This window comes from Calonectris borealis, chromosome 6 (assembly GCF_964195595.1).
Source record: "Calonectris borealis chromosome 6, bCalBor7.hap1.2, whole genome shotgun sequence".
In the NCBI taxonomy this organism is placed as follows: domain Eukaryota; kingdom Metazoa; phylum Chordata; class Aves; order Procellariiformes; family Procellariidae; genus Calonectris; species Calonectris borealis.
In genome coordinates this window covers 32,918,639-32,938,520 of record NC_134317.1, presented here as the reverse complement: position 1 = coordinate 32,938,520, position 19,882 = coordinate 32,918,639, and the positions used below count along the sequence as shown (strand labels likewise).

Genomic DNA, 19,882 nt, shown 5'->3' with positions numbered 1-19,882 from the left:
GAGGTTCCGTCTGAACATAAGGAAATACTTTTTTTTACTGTGAGGATGACTGAGCACTGGAACTGGAGGTTGCCCAGAAAGGTGGAGCCTCCTTCCTCGGAGATACTCAAAAAACATCTGGACATGGTCCTGGCCAACCAGGTCTAGGTAGCCCTGCTTGAGCAGGGGGGTTGGACAACATGACCTCCAGAGGTCCCTTCCAACCTCAACCATTCTCTGAATCTGTGAAGAAATGAAAACACAGAAGTTTTGAAAAAAGGCAAAGTTTATTTTTTTTTTAATATAAAAAGGTAATGAACTGCATAGAAATATGACTTCAGTCATCTTAAAATGTTACTCATCAATCATTTACACTTGGTAATTCCCAGCAATATGGCAGGAAGCAAGACGGGCTAACAATTGTCTACAATGTATGTATTTACATTCAATTGAAGTTATGCATGCACAATAATATTTTTAAATAAATCAAATGCACTCATCCAAACACAATTTGATTCAAGGTATATTTTAAGTTTACATAAAGTACAAATAAAGTCTTCAAAACTTAAGTTCCTTGGATAAGACCAATTTTCATTTATTTAAATTTAAAGATAAGTTAACTCCAAAAGTAGTAAGAAATGTAAACATCAGATACCATGATAAAAATCTTAAGGAATAACAACTTTGTCATAAAGTGCTGGCATATGCTTTCAGCTTTATTTTCCAGATGTTAAAAATAGAATACTAACGTATGAAGACTTTCACAAGCTTCCCTGTTGCAATTTCAGTTCAGTAATATTTTTGCAGAATTTTAAAATTCAACAATTTTTAAAACATTCTTTTCTACCTTTATCCGTTGCAGCTTTTTTCTTTATCTTCTTTATGTTAAGTGAACTTTAACTTCTGAGTATGTGTAAAATAGTTCATATTTTTAATTTACCCAGTTCAAATTAGACTCCATGCTGGTAGAAAAAACAAAAGGTTAGAAAAGACTCCAACTGGGAAAAGCCAAGGACTTTGAAAAGTAAGGGTATAAGGTACCTGAACACAATCCAACAACTGCCTCCAGCAAAGTCATTTTATAATAATATATATTATCAGTATCACTGGAAAAAGTTTTATGAGAATTAATACAGAGGAGACTCAGTGTGGTTCATTTATACCTAGGCATCTGAGCTTCATCCATGCTGAATACAGCCGGTACTTCATTTCACATGAGATTAAGTCTTGGAAAACTTTTACTTCTTCTGACAAACATAAGCTGAAAGATAGTCTTACATGCCTTACACCTGAGTCGACTTCTCACTTGTCGACATGAGTGTCACCCAAAATAAAGATAACAGTCCTGAATTCCCCCATGCATTATGGTGATACCTTATATTGCAATCTATTTGTAAAAAAATCTGTTCCTTCCTTGTGCCAAGAAAGATAAAATACAACCTTTTTTCCACTCATTGTGTTCACCTCTCAAACATATGTTGTTCCAAAACCTCAATCTGCCTAACTATTGACAAGTCCACAGGCACACTTGAAAAAGATTATCAGATATTTTATTATACAAAACAAACCAAATCCAAATCAAAGACGCTTAGGTCTAAGCTCTGAGGAGTGGAAAATCCCAGAAGTATTTTAAAGTGCCATTTACTTTCAACATATTTATAAGAGTTTTAATACATTCCCTACACAAAAAGACTTCCAGCCTCAGTGTTAGTGGATTTTATCTTGTCAGTATTAATTTCAGGCTGTTAAAGCATGACTGGTATTTGCTCTAAGTCAAAACTTGACATAGGCATTATTTCCTCAGAGCCTAGAAACAGGAAGTGGAAGGGATATAACTTAAAAAAATAACAAACCCGCTAAACAAACCAAATTTAAAGGCTTAGAACAACTATTAGGTAGTTTATCTTTAAATACTAACACACTGCAGTCCGTTTCTCAGAGCAGGCATGAAGCTAAGTTATTACGGCTAACAATAATTGACAGAAAGATGCACTGCATTAGAGGGGCGTAATGAAAAGCTTTTAACTGCAGCTTCACTGGCAAAAAATGGTTATTTTCAGTTTATTCAGTTATTGCTTTTCAGTCTAAAGAGGCTTTCTGTTCTAGGTTTTTTTGTGTGGGTGTGGGGTTTTTGTGGGGTTTTGTTTTTTGGGGTTTTTTTGTTTGTTTGTTTTAAGATGAGTAATAGGTCAATACAGTTAGACGATACTATTTCAGAGGTTTTATGAAAGCAAACTAACAAGTGTATCAAATATTCACATCAGCATGGGACCCTCATCCTCTTCAAATATAACTTACTGATAAGAACCAAAGGACCACTAGCATAAGGACTGACAATCTACCCGTTTTCTATTCAAGCATTCCAGAGATCCAACACAGGAAAAACACACAGAGTATGCATTATAATCCCTAAGTGGACCAGTTCTATAAGGCAGAAACATTTCCTTAACTACTAATGATCCTAGAGAGAAAGCAGTTTTCCAAATGGCCCCATCAGATGTATCAGATTCCCAAAACATACCAACTTTAGCTTCCATTTAAAGTGATGAGAATGGTGGTCACAAATAAGCCCAGTAAGACACCTAGATTCAGTTTTCCTGCTTAGACCAATTTCTTATTAGAGCGAGTCATAAAAGTGTGCATGTATTCAACCACTGTTTGGCAAAGGTTGAGTTTAAACAAACTCCTTTTCCAGGTTTTGGTTTGTTCACTCTGGCATCATTTTTGGACTAAAACTTGAAAAGTGCAAAAATACTTAATTATATATTCTTAAAAAAAATAATTCATTTTATTGGTGCAACAACCCCAATTTCTCAGGAGTTAAATCCATTGCCAGCAATGGATAGAAAAGGAAGCACCAGCATAAAAGAATCAAAGTGCATTTCCAGTATGCCAATGCTGCACGAATTGGCAAGCCATAATCTTATATTCGCCACTGGAATAGATTATGCTAAATTCATTTTATAAAAGTCTGTATCACACATTAACATACGAAGTCTGTCATGAAGTCTTGGGGATACTGCAATGAATCATCAAAACGGAAACGTTTGGAGACTGTACTGCTGTCCTCTGGAATGTTTTCTTTGTCTTCCTTGTTGCTACAGGTACCATTACAACTGGATTTTATATTCTGCTCTTCTGAGCATTTTGTTGTGTGTCCTGACATCGGAGAAGAGCAGTAAGTTTCTTCAGGGCTACACAAGAGTAGGAACTCCCCTTGCTGCAACCACAAATGAGAAAGACAGGCCTCTACTGTGGGTCTTTCCCTTTGAAAGAAAAAAGGGTAAAGTTGTTTAAGTTAATTTCAGAAATACTAAAAATGTAATTAAAATATCTCTGACACATGCTAAGAAATCTTAAGCAGAATTGACACTAAAGAGTCAATATTGCTGTTTTTCCACCACTACCACTGCTGCTAAAAAACACATTAGACCCTATTAAAGTATTGGCAACATGCATCTAAATTTTAGTTGACAGTTTCCCCTACTGCTGAGTGTCAGAACTGGTAAGCTTTTCATCAGAACAAGGAACAGGTATTTCTCAGCTGGTATTCATAGTCCCTTGGAATGTTTTCAACATTGTGTATATATATATGTGCATGTGCTTATGCTTTTGAAGTCCTATGTTTTATACAGACCATTGTAAACCAGGAGGCTAATGAATATTCAGTCATCAGGTATTCAAGGAGGGCCAAATAACGTCATCAACTCTATCTGACATTTTGCAGTGTTTTACTCTTGCAATTCATCATAAACTGGTGTAAACCCTTCCAAAATGTAGTTACTACCAAACAAAATACAGACTTACAAAATGGTTCCTTTGGATAACCTAGTTTAGTGCTACTACAGTTTTCATCACGTTTTGAATTGTTAAGTTCCACAGAACTTGCTGGAAATGCAATAGAACCCACTACTTGTCCTTAACTCTACCAGAACACGTGAATATTTTTTGGTCAGAGACTGTAACTTTACAGAGTTGACTATCTGAGGGACAGATTTTTCCTCTTAAGATGCAAGAAGGAATAGTCATTAAGAATTAGAACGGGGTGGGGGGGGAAGGTTATTGAGGATATAGCGAAGACTCCAAGATGCCTAGAAGCAAAAAAGCAAGTAGAGTAGTAACTGTGATGGAACGTCAAACATCCCGCAGGTCCCCGCTAACATTTATCAAAGCAGGCTCTTCATAATTGCTTCCCTCATGATACTATGGTTTTTGTGAGTTATTCCAGATATTGACAAACCCTCTATGTGAGAAGCCAAAATAGAAAGGACTGTTCATCCTTGATCTTGTCCAGACATGAGTTTATATGGAGTCCTTATTTAGTCGAAGTGGATATCATCTCCCATCGTCCCCTCCTATCAAAGAACCTCTTTTGCAACCAAACAACAGGGTCACTCCTGCTGGCTGCAGACTCTCTGAAGAAGACAGGGACTACCCTCTCACCACAAATGACAATACGTAGCACTATAATTGATAATACCTGACCATGCCTAGTAGAACATGACTAACTGACTTTACAATATTATTCCCCCCAATATACCTTTTAGGGTGTTTTTCTTTAGGTTCGTTGTTTTTTGGTTTTGGCACTGCATTTGCTGGTGCAACAGTTAAAAAAAAAATCCAGATTTAATGCTATACAGCAAGAATAGACACAGTTAATGTCTGTAATTCTCCTACTCTCAAAGACTATCTTCTCAAAGTTCAGCTGCTTTGAAAAGCCTTGATTAGAGTCTGAACTCCCAAAGAATGCAAAGTTATGGAAATGTGCCTTACAAACAAAAAGAAGTTTGTACTTTCGATTGAGAACATTTTTTTTGAAAGACTGAACATGGCAAAACACTATATATTTCTGAAGAATATATGCTCAGTCACAAGACTGACATGTTTTTATATAAAATTATTAAAGTAGATACATTAAAGATAAGTCAGGAAACAAGAAAGCACTGCATCAAAAAGACTGCATTTTGTCTCTCCAAATTGTGCAATAGAAGGTTAAATTATAGACAAGAATGTGACCTTTCTAGAATATATTTAATCAGATTTGTTAATAATCTGTCCTCTGAATGAAAACATAAACAAACTCAAAATACAAAACTCAAAGCACAAGCCTGATTACAATAATAGCCAGACAGTGAACCAAAGATCCTTTTCATATATTATGGAAAAGTATAAATCTACACTTTTAAATATCCAGCTGATAATACCAATGCATTGTGAAATGTCTGACTGATCATATCAGTGGTATTAAGCTCCCAAATTAACATTCACTTTTTCTAGGTGCTCCACAAACATAAAAGATAAGATTCTTGCCTGGAGGAGTTTGTTACTTACTCTGGATTTTTTATGAGAAGTTTTTGAATGAAGTCTTTGGCAGGCTGTGAAACTGATGAAAATGTTTCTTCTGAATAATCCACATTAACTTGAGATATATTAAGGTAAGTTTCTTGATTATCAGCTCCCACAAATGGAGATTCTTGTGTCAGCAGCATGTATGAAATCACACCTATGTTCCTGAGATAAGAACACAATGTATAGGATACCTAAACAATATACACCCCACATTTATTGTGCTGCAGATCAAACTTCCTGATGTATGCCACACTCAAAGAATTAGAAACATCATGTGACATCTCACTTTGATGTGATTGAAACATGTATGCACATGCAAACACAAGGAAAGCTATGTATGTATCTCAAGGAAGGGATTTTTGAAAATTGCTTACTTTCAGTATACCCTTTTCTTCCCACTGAGATTGTTAGGAAAAATACCACTTTTACACAGCCCATCCTTGACATATGGCAATTCTGGACGTTAGAACTGCAAAAAGATAGACTTTCTAATTTGCATTTAAATAAAAGCCATCTTTCACTGTAATTCTGGATGAAGTATCAAAGGCTGAGATTTAGTCAACCTTTCTGTACAAGCAACATTTGTGTTACAGTATCCTCTTGCTGAGATTTTTTTCCCTAAGAACATGAACATGAGTTCCACACATCATATGATTTATTATAAGTCTTAGATGGTTTCTTGATGCATAATAAAAATGGTTTTATGATCTGATAGATCAAACCTTAGTACTCATTACAGTGTAGAAACATGCAACTGCTGTGTTTGTCATTCCGAGTAGAACGCCAATAGTTTGTTTTCATGTCTTCCCACAAAAGCAAGCAAATAGCAAGTGGTTAAAAAACATTCAGGAACAGATTTAATTACTATTACGAGTTCAGAATTTCAAAGGAGTAATTAGAACACAGCAACTTTTAAAACTGAATTTTAATTATTTAGATGCTTAAGAAGAGCATATGAATATTTTATGTTTTTAAGAAAACATCCCTAGGCTAGCCTTTACACCAACATAGCTCATGAAATTAATAGGCCACAAAGTATACTTAATAAAGTTGTGGATTAGTTGAAGGTACTTGTCTCATTTTTTATGACTCATTCTGCAGATATTGCTCTAAAGATAAGAAGTAGAAAGTTAAAATACTTCTCATCATTTGTATAATAAAATTATTTAATGATACAAAAGTGGGGAGGGAGGAGTGTCCAAGAGTAGTTAATACCTGAAGCATGTCATCCAAGAGTAACTAATACCTAAAGTATGCTATCCAATCATTCTTATTGTTCCCTTAGAACAAATACCTAGACTCTGCATGCTCAGAAGCCATCTGCGTTCCCTACGAGATGTGCAACAGACCCATATTCCTGTAAGCCCCAAATTACATCCTGAGGGCTCCTTCCCCTGCCAACTTTCCCTCTTTTGGTCAGCACACCATTAGAAGGGTATTCTTGGAAGCCAGATAAAACTGCATCAGAGTCTGGATCTGGCCCCCAGATTGTTAAGTGGTCACGCCTACCTCAATAAAATGAAATAACATCTATTACCTACCACATATCTGTAGCTGTGGTAATAGGATCATAGTTTAGGATTTCTGGAGCTAGAGAAAGAGATGGGGAGAAGAAAAACACTTTAATAGATACATTATTCAAGTGGCCTTGAATCATACGCTAAATTTCCGGCAGTTTTCTTGCCAACCATTATTATGAGACTAAACATGCAGTTTCAATAATCGAGTTTTTTATTTTCAAGCCACAAGGGTGGAAAAAAGTTATTTGTTTGATTAGACACACCGATGCTTAACTGGTTCACACTAAAATGGCACTATATGGCCTGAAGTCTATTCTATCCAAGTCCCACGACATTTTCTAATCAGATGCATGCACATAAAAGATTCTTCTAAGAGATTTTCAAGTATATAGCTTTTTAAGGGGAATGCATACAGCCTTCAGCACGTTAACACTGCAAAGCCAGATGACCAAGCCAATTTTAGGATCAGTGGCTGTTAGCATATGCCAGATAGCAAGTTATTCACTACAGATTGAGGAGCTCTTAAAATTGAGTGTAGTCAGATCGTTAAGGAAACCTGCCCCTCAGAGAGGGCTCAGTGTTAATGGTAATCTTTCCCTTTCTGAGGAATATTTTCATCTCATTAAATTATCATCCTAAATAGCATTCCTAACTCAAAGAACATTTCTTTGTACATGCTAATGTTGTATTTCAACTCTAATCAAAAGAATTTAGCAGCCAAAATTTCTTGTTGATTTAACAGTCTGCGTCATAGCAAATGCTACAGCATGAAACTAGAGGTGAACTTATTGATATAATTTGGGATTTTTTTGGTGCAAATATTTGCTGACTACTCTAAAAAAAGAACAGCTTAAAACATGTTGTCTTGTCCTATCGTTCTTTCTCCAGTAATGACTGATAAGTTGATATGCACATTACAAGAAATTCTCTTTTCTCAAAACCACACATTAGAAATTGTGAAGCAACTCTTCCATACCTAGATACTCTGTTGTTCCCATGATCTGCCGCAGTTCACTAGAATTCTCAAGCTTCCGAGACATACCAAAATCTACAATTTTTACATCACCAAGGGGATTGACACTGCTCAGCAAAATATTTTGAGGCTAGAATAGAAAAGATTTAATTCTCAATTAATAAAATAGAAGCTGCAAAAAATCCCAATGTACTAAATGACATTTCCGCTTCTATCATGCAATACTTATTGCTACATTTTATTTTTAAAAATTATTTAATCTAATACACTGCTTTTTCTCTTCACCTTTGTTACGTATTTAGCAAATGACTTTGATTATCATAACAGTAAGCTGAAGATAAAGTACTAAAATAAAAAGTCTGCTGCAGCCTCACCTTTAAATCAAGATGAACAATATTGTTTTCATGCAAGCAGCGAAGTCCTTCAAGTATTTGTCTTATAAGTCTTATAATATCCCTTTCACCAATTCTGTCATCCAGATCTGGGACACACAAGTCAAATATTTCTCCTCCAGCAGCACTGAAACACATTCCAGAACATTTACGTATTAAGTTTGAATTTTCAAGCTTAAGTGAGGAAAAATTTTATATATAGTACCTAATTATATAATATATATTCATTTATCATATTCATATTCTCAGAGAGACTGGGAATATTGTTACTTTTTTTTTCTTTTTTTACACATACTTATGCGAAGACACATCATATAAGCAGTTAGAAAAGGAAAAAAAGAAAAAATCTGATGATGCTTTTTCTTTCTTTCTTCTTGTTGCCATAGATGGCAACAGCAGTTGAGACAGTGGAACAGAACTTTGTGGCTAAAAACCTCATAATGCTTTGGTACCCTCAAGCACGCTTTCCTGTAAGTGAGTGTGAAGATGACTTCAAGAAGATGAGTTCTATCATCATTCCCTAACAGAAGCAGCCTTTTTTTTTTCAAGTCAAATCTAAAATTTCTTCCATTAGACTAGTTCCATAAATAATTCAAAGCAAGAAAGCCCAGCAGTATTCCTATTCTCTGAATTGGGGAGTAAAAATCATCATTTTTTACATGATGTGGCTGTGGTGTAAATGTAAGAACTACAAAGCAACGAACAGCTAGAGTTGCTGAAAACTATTTCTGGAGTGAGAGGAAACTGCATACTTGCCGCCCTAGGTCCTGCCATTCCGATGGAAGACTAAAAATCAGGTATTTCTATCAGAGAGGTACCAGGAAGAAAATCTAGCATGCTGCTGCTGATTAAATACACAGTTGCCTAGCCAGTTAGTGAGCAGCATCTTCCAGAACTCTAGTAGACACAGAATATTCACAAAGACTCAGCTCTGTCACTTTGAAATCTACCATTTCCACACTAACAACAAAGATGAGATTGCTTTCACACAGCATCTCAAATACGTCTTCCTCAGAAAAAGGCTGTTGTTTACTTACAGAAAACCCTACTATTAGTACAGCATAAAGGAAGCATGGAAATAACCGTGTTGCAGATGGTTTATTAGTTACACTTTTACACTTTGACACAGTGTCAGTTCTTTCACACTGGGTTTGAAATCATCATTCAGCCTGCTCTAACTGCCTGAAGTTTCTCTCTCTTAAGGATGAAGGGCTACCTCAAAACTACAGATCAGTAAGCCTGAATTTCATTGTTAGCAAAATGATAGAGTCTATAAAAAAAGTTAGATAATGGACCACATAGATAAACACAGTCACTAACCTGCTGGAGCTATGCGAGCTATCAGTAATGCCTCCCCTAGTTGCCTTTATGACAAAAAGTAGACAAGGGGAAGAGCAGTGGATGTCATTTACTTCAACTTTAGCAAGCTGAAGTATGTCTGTCTCCCATAGTATTCTTCTATCCAAGTTACTACATTATGGTCTGGATGGGTGAACAACCAGATGAGTAAAGAGCTGAACAGCTCCGCTGAAAAGGATTTAGGAGTCCTCACAGACAGCAAGCTCCATGTCTCTCCTTTATTTACAAAATGTGCGCTTACACAAACTGGTTCTTACTACTTAGTTTGCAGACGACACCACGCTGGGCGGGAGTGTTGATCTGCTGGAGGGTAGGAAGGCTCTGCAGAGGGACCTGGACAGGCTGGATCGATGGGCCGAGGCCAACTGTATGAGGTTCAACAAGGTCAAGTGCCGGGTCCTGCACTTCGGCCACAACAACCCCAGGCAACGCTACAGGCCAGGGGAAGAGTGGCTGGAAAGCTGCCCGGAGGAAAAGGACCTGGGGGTGCTGGCTGACAGCCAGCTGAACATGAGCCGGCAGTGTGCTCAGGTGGCCAAGAAAGCCAGCGGCATCCTGGCCTATATTAGGAATAGTGTGGCCAGCAGGAGTAGGGAGGTGATGGTGCCCCTGTACTCGGCACTGGTGAGGCCGCACCTCGAATACTGTGTTCAGTTTTGGGCCCCTCACTACAAGAAGGACATGGAGGTGCTGGAGCGTGTCCAGAAGAGGGCAACGAAGCTGGTGAAGGGCCTGGAGCACGAGTCTGATGAGGAGTGGCTGAGGGAACTGGGGTTGTTTAGCCTGGAGAAGAGGAGGCTGAGGGGAGACGTCATCGCGCTCTACAACTACCTGAAAGGAGGTTGTAGTGAGGTGGGTGTTGGTCTCTTCTCCCAAGTAACAAGCGATAGGACAAGAGGAAATGGCCTCAAGTTGCGCCAAGGGAGGTTTAGATTGGACATGAGGAGAAATTTCTTTACTGAAAGAGTGGTCAGGCCTTGGAACAGGCTGCCCAGGGAAGTGGTGGAGTCCCCATCCCTGGAAGTATTTAAAAGACGTGTAGATGAGGCCCTTAGGGACATGGTTTAGTGGACATGGTGTGTTGGGTTGACGGTTGGACATGATGATCTTAGAGGTCTTTTCCAACCTGTATGATTCTATGATTCTATGATTCTACTACATCTTCCAAAGAACCCCACAAATACAATCCAACAACAGCGAAGACCACATGTAGGAGGAAAAATACGGCTAAATGGGAAATGCTTATAAACTATTTTACGAGTAAAAGACTAATTTCTTGCAATTCTTTTAAAGTACTGCTTCAGAGTTCTGATAATGAGAAACAAACAAACAAAAAATCTGTGTCTTCTGCTACAGAAGGACATAATTTAGAAGCGTAATCAGCCCTCTGCTGATCCCAATAGAACTAGGAACCCTTACTGTAAGACTTCTGAACACTACTACAAAGTAGACCATTAATACCAATATAGTATAAGGAAGTTGTTTCATTACAGAGCTTTAATAAGCAAGATGGACTTAGCTGAGCTGAAAAAGCAGCAGGAAAATCAGTATGGCTTTTATGTGAACTTGCACTTGTTCTTGATAAGAATTTCAGAACTTTTCATCTGGTCTTTGTCTTTACTTCTACATTATTTATTACTCTAGCGTTCTCAGAACAACAAATAATATGTTAGGGAACATCTAGTTCCAAGAAAAAAGGTGGTTTTTATGATTATCTAGCTACATTCTTTGGAAAATTTGAAGGAATTTATCATGGTGTGTGCAGACCATTAACAGCTCTTCAAATACTTTGTACGTGAAACTTAAATCCTACCTAGAGAGAGGCTTTCTGAATTAATTTCACTACTGCATTTTTGTTCCTTACATTCCAAACAAACATTTACACATACAGCAAATATGACCGATAATTCAAATTAGATTCCCAAATTAGACTTGTTTTCAGAGCTTGTAAGAAGCCACGAGGACATCTAAAAAGATATGGGAATTTTGGAGGAAACGGCTCCAAAAGCCAAAGAGTTTTAAAACAACAAAACCACTAAATTCAGAAGCTCAAAACCTGCAAATGAATTGCAAGTTTTCAGTCACCAAAAAGTGTCAAGCAGTGACTGAAGTTCATAGAACACAGACATGCTCAGCTTCTCTGAAATCTGTGTACTTGGTATCAGTGGCTACGGTTTTTTTTTGGTATGATTTAAGATGCATCAAAGCAATATGTACTTTCTATGGGATGCAAGGACATTCTCTCTGGTCAGCTTGCATGAAAGATTCTTTAAGGGGAAAAAAAAATAAAAATACAAACTACACCACAGAGTTTGTATTCAGGTTTTATATTAGGTTAGCCTGACCTGAAAATTGATCAGAGCTTTTTTTACAAAAATCCAACCAGCAGAACAACTAATCTGCTCAAATTAAACAGGCAAGTTTTAATCAGAATTACCCTCCTGACATAGTATTTAAAGGCACAAAAAATATTTCATTTTGAAATTGAGCAAAATTGCCTATGAAACCGAGTTATGCAGTGAGAAGAAAGAAGAATCTCTTTTTATTTTTTTATAGCTTTTTGTAAAAAAAAAAAAAAAATTCTTCCAGTCCACTTTTTAAAATTTTGAGTATAAAACTACCATAGATTTCAGTGTATTTTGTTTTATGCCTTATTCCATAGTTTGACATAACTCACTAGCTGTGGATGTAACAAAACACATGTACAAAACCAAAGATTCAAATTAACAGCAATTGATTCAACTCTTGCATTTACATGAAAATAAATCATACCAAAAAAGTCCCTAAGAGCTTATAAAGCATATCATAATGAAATATTAGCATAATGTATATAGCGTACTGTTATAATTCTTCTAGGTGTTCAGGCAACACATGCAAAAAGTGAGAGATTTGTAACTACAAATGTGGAACATCTGATGAAGGCATACTTACTATTCCAACACTAAGATGATTTCATTTGCTGTTTCATAGACTTCGTGGAGATTAACTATGCGAGGATTAGATTTCATTAATTCAAGCACGGCAATTTCATGAAGAATCTCTGCTTTGCAGTCTTGACCTCTTCTTCTTTTCTTTAAAAATTTAGCTGCATACTCTTGGCCTGTGGATTTAGCTATACATTTTCTAACTACAGCACATCTTCCTCTACAAAATAAAAGAGAAAACATTAAGACTTAAAACATAAAAACTATGTGAATTGCCATTAGAAATAAAAAGGCATGGCAAACAATAGGAAACTTAAAAAAAAAAAGTTATCAGGGGAATGCTATGTTTGACCTGTTCTTACGCTACTCCCTGAACATTCACTTTCAGCCACTGTAGGAGAAAGGACACTAAGCTAGATGAAGCTTTGGTGAGACCCAGTACAATTCCCTTTATACAGACTAGATTAAATCAGAGTATCAAGTTACATGGACGTTCTCACTGTAGGATCACAGAATTATAGAATAGCTCAGGTTGGAAGGGACTTCTGGAAGTCTCTAGCAAAACCTCCTGCTTAAAGCAGGGCCAGCTATGAGATCCTACCAGGCTGCTCAAGGCTTTGTTCAGTTTGGCAATATTATATTAACATTATAGCACCTACAGGATACAGTAATAAACAAAGCAAAACCCTGTGAAATGTAGAGAACGAACACAGAAAATAAAGCATATTTGTATGCTGGGACGGGGGGGAAGGTCTTCTGTGCAGAAAATTTTAGAGTCATAAAGAATTTCCCTCCGCAAATCATGTAGTACTGCTAAAAAAAAACCCCAGGTATCTGCAAAATGTTTAAAAACATCTTAACAGCAAGACACCCACTACTTAGCATTCTCTTTCTCAATTACAGTTAGACAAAGTGTGCTGCTTTATCTCCTAGCCAACTGTTTAGGTATGGAAACAAAAATGTATTTTGGCAAAGAAATGTTTTTAAAAGAAAACCACATACTGTAGTTAAAACACCAAGCTGACCTTTTAAAAAAATAGGGGGAAAAATGCAGTTTTTTAAGCCAAGTTATAAACTCCTGAAAAAACAAAGTTTTATAATCACAAGTTTTGCATTCCCAGAAATGCCTAGTTGCATACTGTAAAGTGTTTTCAAATGATACAAGAAACATGATTTAAAAAAAAACCAAAACTTGAAGGGCTAAAATAAATTGTGTAAAATTCTAAAAACAGTTATAAAACTGTGTACAAAGAACTAGATCTACACTTAGGTCTTCGAAAAAACGACGCCTTTCCATGCTTTTTTTTTGTTACCACAGCATACAGAAAACAAACTCGATGAGGAAGCTCAGTATGAGCTATCTGACCTGCGCTTTTTCAACTAAATTAGCTTCTTTAGTAGAAAAGACTATGTTGCCCTGCAGGCTTTGTCTTTCTTCTGGTTCAAAAAAAACAGTGCCTAAATGGAACATCTCTTTTTTTTTTTTTTTTTTTTAAAAAAAAAAAGCATGTCTGAGGCTTTTTTGAAAAAATCTAGACTTCAGTATTTAATCAAAAAAGGTATGTGCATCTCATGAAAAATCAGATTTCCATTTGGAAATAACCATATGTTAAATACAGTTTGTACAAATCTGACTAAATTATTAAACATGTAAAGTTGACCTTTAATCACACTGCTATCACTTATTTAGAAATAAATTCAACAAAACAGCTTCTCTGTCATCATTTATTTCAACATCAATTAGTTGTCAGATTTCTTTGTCCTTTTTTTAAAGCACTAAATTTAGAAAGGTAAGAGTACAAAACTCAAAAGAAAAATTAATTTAAGAGGTGAAAGTTATTTACAGTCTGATAGATGCACACTCTTCATTTTAGCAACTATTTGTAAGCCTGAAATGGCCAAGTCCTTTCCCAATTGTTAAACCAGCTTATTACTGCAGAGCATTGGAAGTTATTGAGCTGAATTTCATAACATACCAAAGTTTAAGATACTCCCCCACAGCTTACATTCTCGTTTTAACATCACATCACCCTGTCAACCGCAAAAGTTTCTCTAAAATTAAAAAAGGGGAACTGGTTGAGTTTTGTGAGAACAGCAAAATCTTCCCTGATAGTTTTTGCACATCTTCCTTCTAGTCGCTGTGGGTATAACAGTTTTGAGGGTCAGCAGTATCTCCAGATAGATGATGTAAGAATTTTCACTTGTTTATATTTTATTTGTAGTGTGCCAATTATTAAGACAAAATTATTAAGACACAAAATTGTTTTAGAGCAGTGGAATTTCCCCAGAAATGCAAAAAAAAAGTCAGATCTGAAGTGTGGCACTGAAGGAAGCAAAGTGGTTCCCACTCCTTGTTGCCTGCAAAGCAACTGCTTAACCATCACACTTTACAGCCCAGTTTTACAAGATAAAAACTGTTTTCCAGTTGTTTTCAGATCCCAAGTTATAAACCACAGAAATGCAACTAATTCAAAAGAAGCCAAGACATCCACACGCTGGGGACAAAACTACTTAACCCACTAAAGAGAACCTGCCTGCTTTATGAGTCAGTGTCTTAAATACCAAAGGACCTAAAAGATAAGGGTGTGGGAGGAAGAAATGGGACTTGGGAAGATTAAGCAGAGAAGAACAAAAGAACCATTTACTAAGTAACCTGAAGAGGAAGAAGAAAGTTGCAAGTGAAAAGGAAAGCATATTAAATCTTTTAGAGAAGCTACAGAGAAAGGTGGATTTTACATCACTTATGAAGTGTTGTAAACACTTAAAACATTAAAAAAAAACCACGCATACACACACTGTTAAGCCAGGAAAAGTCAAAAATATGTTTGGAAAACATACTACTCTGCTTCCGTTTCTTTGCATTTTGGCACTTACTTTGTATGCCTGGTTTTGCATGTACAGAAAGTATTAAAGACTGTGTTTTGGAATGCATGCAAAATCTGTACTTTCGTTTGCTTTAGACATTATCTCACAGGTATGTATTATCTGAAAATCCACCATTTTAAGAATAGTGGAGTTCTAGAGGATGGTGCATATAAATTGCTTCTGTACAGCCTAGAATTCAAAACTAGAGCTGACAAAGGGGTAAGAAAAGAAGAAAGCTATGGGTTGGCAAGGTACACTTTTTATAAAAGTGTACCAGATAAAGCACATGCCAGGAAAAAAAAAAAACAACAAGCAAGAGAACAATGAAGGCTAAAGAGCTTACAAAATCACATGTAGAGGAGCATCTTTGCTGACAAAACAAGCTACAAGTGCAAAGGATCGCTATGTAGCACTGCAAGGCACAACAACTGTAAAACTGACCCATGCCACTTCTGTTCAAGGAGCTTGGAAACATGACCATGGCATTATGTTTGTATGGCTTTACAGCCAATTCCGTGAATATTTTCAAAGTATGAATTAACCCAATGATTTCAAAAAAGCCTTAACTCAGATGTCTGAAACAGTATCATAAATACCAAGGGTTTTTTTTTTCTTTTGTTTTATTTACTATTTTACTGCTGCAAACATGAGCAAGGGAAACAGGCTGCAAAACTACTCTGAAACAGCAGGTTGTTAGAAACTTAGACTAACTGCTTGAGGGTGGGAGGGGGAGAGAAAAAGGTCTTTGTTTTCTGGACTTCAAAAAAACTCAACCAAACAACCGGAACAACCAACTCAAAATCCCCATTCTTTGTCTTGCAGTATTACCCTATGTCATCTCTTCTTTAGTTTATGTACCTGGAATGTGATGTGTGACTAGACAGGGTAAATGGAAGAAAAGGAACATAATCCCAGATCTACATGTCTATGAAAACAGGCTGAATCTCTCTGACATGGAAAAGGCTGGCAACTTAGGTCTCACTGTACCTTTTCCTGGTCCCTAGAGAATTTGTTGGATACTGCAAAGAAGGGAGTGGGGAGGGGGAGAGACACACTTCATTCCACATCTACTACCGTAAAAGTTTGCCAGAAAAGGTCTATCATTGCACAAAGAGTTCTCTTGCAGCAGAAATTGCTCTTACTGAAATAAAATAAATAGGAATAATCTTACCTTCCTAGCTCTTTTGATTCAAGCATATAAAAATTGTGGAAATTGTCTGTCTTAATTTGTGTCTGCAGAGATGTGGCTAACAAGCCAGGAAGGCTTTTATTCTCCAACTTTCTCCTCGACATAGTCAGGAATAGGTCTCTCTCTTCTACCAGTCACCTGTTAAAGCAAAATAATTAAAAGTTTTGGAAATCCCATAATTATAGTGCAGGAAAGTATACAAATATTAGAGTTTAGGTCTATCAGACTAGAATAGCCTTAAGTTTGTTCAGCAGTGACCTGAAAACAACACATTTAAACACTGTAAAAATAAAACCTGAAAGGAATACTAATCAAGACATGCTAAGAAAATTAATTGAAATACTTTTTTTTTATTTAAAATAATTTTAACATTTGAGATAAGGGTTTTTTTTTCCCCTGGAGCATATCCATAAAATATTAGGGATAAGCTTCAGTTCCAGTAAAAAAAGCTAGTAACTACTTAACTATTAATGATATGTACTCTCTCTCTTTTTTTTTTTTTTAAAAAAAGAAACTTTCTGAAAATAAGCTTTAACTCTTCTTTGGATTCTGAGTAAGTTCCAGCAATTCCCTTAAGTTTACACTTTTAACTGGTATTCCTGGGGGACTTAACCAAAACTCCTTCCTGTTTGTTGTCTGCAACACAGCAGGAATAGCTAACCACAGGAAAAAAAAAAAGTTTTTTTCCAGGGGGAAGATTCACATTTCTTATTAAACTCACTCATAGCTCATCCAAGTTTCATTTTAATGCTAGATTCATTGACAGAAAGCAGCATGAATGGACAACATCCTCTTTGCAAGTTCAGATCACTTAGAACCAAATGATGTAGTAATCCTGATTAAATTACCTTAATAAACCAGAAGAACGGCACATTATGAAGATATACCCACCCACATTATTTCTACTACTGTTTAAAAAAAAAACACACACACACACAAAAAAACCAAACAGTAAAAATACTGGGTTTTGGCATTCACTTTTATAGCCCTGAAGCATCTCTTCAGGTGAAATGCAAAAGCAAAGCAGAACAAGGTTACTGAAGGATAAAATAAAACATCAATTAAGACTTCTGCTAAGTTAGAGAGCAGGTTTACCTTTATTAGTGAAGGAAAAAAAAAATCACAATGCAAATTACAGTTCAGATACAGTTAAACTTACAAAAATACACTTTCAGTTTTCAAATGACAGAAGTGTACTACCAGAAACTTCTGGAGGAACACTTGAAGTAGTTATGATTCAGATATAATCCAGTACCCATCAAACATTGTTCAAATTATCAGTTCTTGGAACATGGATATTCATATTGGAACTACTTTGGATTTAAATCATGATTCATGCTTTAGCAGGAAAAAAAAATACTACATAGTTTAAGAATATCTTCAAAGTAGCATTTGATAAGCATGAAATAACTTCTTAAAAAAATTATCAAGGGGTCACAATACAATCTAGCATACAAATCTTTGAATCACCTTGTTTGTAACAAATATGCCTTCCTTTTCCCCCAATTATATGACAGCTTACCCTTTAAGAGACTGATTCAGATGTCTGAGATTTTACGTGACTCTCCTTAGAGCTGTACTCACTAAATACAGTTTAACAGTTAAAGTTATCTTTTTACTGCAGTACTTCAGCACAAAAAGATTTATTTATAGTAGACAATTGATCTAGTTGATTAAGAGCTTACTATTATCAAATTTATTATGTAAGCTTTCATTTTATATCATTATTCTTAAAGATTTATTATTAAGGAGTACTTTTGTCTTATGTTGAATTAACTGTTTCTCTGGTAAGAAACCACATCTCTTTTTAGCTTGGCATAATCAAGAATAGAGAAAAATATACTCATAGCAGGCAGAAACTCACAAACAGGCACATAATCTATTCAGGAAAATGAGATCCAATTTCAAATCCAATTAGCTATGAAAAAGGCACAAATTCTAATACATTAACTATTTCCAAAATTAAAAGTGATACCTGTGTTGTTACACATTGCACCAAAATCCCCGAGTAACAGATGTTAGAAGTATGCATCTCTCAGAAATTTGCAAGCTTCACATTAAAGAGAAAACTTCCCACTAAATTATCTTTAACTAGGCAAAAAGTCACATCATTTAACTGTTTGCAACAAAAGTCAAGTCCCTGCTGCAGGCTAGGAAGACGTTCAGCTTCAGCAGGACGAGCAGCACCAGGACACGACGCGACACCGCAGGGCCCGCACCTCCCGCGGCACCTCCCGGCGGAGCGGCGAGCCCCGCGGCCGGCAGCGTCCCCCTCCGCTCACCGCTAGCCCCAGGAGACCTCCCCGCGGAAGAGCCGGCTGTCCCCGCACACCTCCTCGCCTCAGCCGCGCTTCAGCCTGTCGGCGATGACCTGCCCCGCTCAGCAGCCAACGCGAAGGCAACGTTAGATGCACACGAGCGACAGCGAGGCGAAGGAAAGTACTCACGGTCAGCCCGGGCTCCCCGGAGAGAACCAGGAGGGGCAGCGGCGGACCCGCATCCCGCACTCTCGTCCCCTCGCACCAACCCGGGCCGGCCTTCCCCCCGTGAAAGGGCTGAAGGGGACGAAGCATTCCCTTCGCCTCCACCCTCCCTTGCTCCCTGTGCTACAGCAACGAGAGCCCGCGGGGGCTACCCGCTCCCGAGTGCGCTGACACCCGGTCGGGGTGGGCCGCCGGCGTCAAGGCGGGACCCGGCCCAGGATGTCCGCAGGACGCCCCAACTTTCCTCACAGGCACCCCCGCGCCGCGGGGTGCTGCCGCCAGCGCTCCCCAGGGCGGAGAGACGCGCACCGGCGAGCTCCAACACCGGGTGGGGGAGGCAGTAAGTACGACGCTCCCACCGCCCACCTAGTGCCCCACCGGATCCGCCCGCCCGCCCGCCCTCACCCGCAGCAGCTGAGGCCAGGAGCTGCAACCCCAGCTCAGGCACGCTCACCTCTCTCCGTCGGACTCCCAGGAAAACCCCTCACGGGCCAACCGTCGCCCCAACGGCCCGCACGCGCTGCAGGCCGGCCCGCGAACCCGCCAACCGCCGCGCCCGCACAGTTGGCGTTTGAAAAGCGCAGCCCGGTAGATGTGGCTGCCCCGGCGGCGCCCGCCCGGCCCGCCCACTTCGGCCGCAGGGAGCCAATCCGCGCCCAGCGGGGCGAGCCGTCTGCCCCGCCATTGGTGGGGAGCCCTCCGACCGGGGAGCGCCCCCGCCCGGCTGCCCTCGCCCCTCGAAGGCAGCCGGGGTGGGGCGGGAGCGGCGCGGGGCAGCTGCCGGTGGCGGCTGAGGCGAGCGGGAGCGGCAGGTGCCGCCTGCCTCAGCCGCCGCCTCGCCCAGCTCCT

General features: G+C 38.3%; 1 protein-coding gene across 1 annotated transcript; it reads right to left on the bottom strand.

Moving 5' to 3' along the window:
- Window positions 1–247: 247 nt before the first annotated feature.
- On the bottom strand, window positions 248–19,613 carry STK17B (serine/threonine kinase 17b). The gene is made up of 8 exons (XM_075153623.1): window positions 19,488–19,613; window positions 16,533–16,688; window positions 12,504–12,716; window positions 8,196–8,340; window positions 7,825–7,951; window positions 6,870–6,918; window positions 5,311–5,490; window positions 248–3,245 (listed from the first exon to the last, which is right to left on the bottom strand). The coding sequence occupies exons 2-8, from the start codon at window positions 16,652–16,654 to the stop codon at window positions 2,963–2,965; spliced, it is 1,119 nt and encodes a 372-aa protein (XP_075009724.1). The 5' UTR covers window positions 16,655–16,688; window positions 19,488–19,613; the 3' UTR covers window positions 248–2,962.
- Window positions 19,614–19,882: the final 269 nt, after the last annotated feature.

What these genes read in the sequence shown, in the direction of transcription:
- STK17B (XM_075153623.1), bottom strand. Translation starts at nt 16,654, where the DNA reads ATGTCGAGGAGAAAGTTGGAGAATAAAAGCCTTCCTGGCTTGTTAGCC. An exon ending in GAATCAAAAGAGCTAGGAAG is followed by an intron (nt 12,717 to 16,532) that starts GTAAGATTATTC and finishes TTTATTTTGTAG; the next exon opens with AGGAAGATGTGCTGTAGTTA. An exon ending in CTTCTCATAAAAAATCCAGA is followed by an intron (nt 3,246 to 5,310) that starts GTAAGTAACAAA and finishes TTTCTTTCAAAG; the next exon opens with GGAAAGACCCACAGTAGAGG.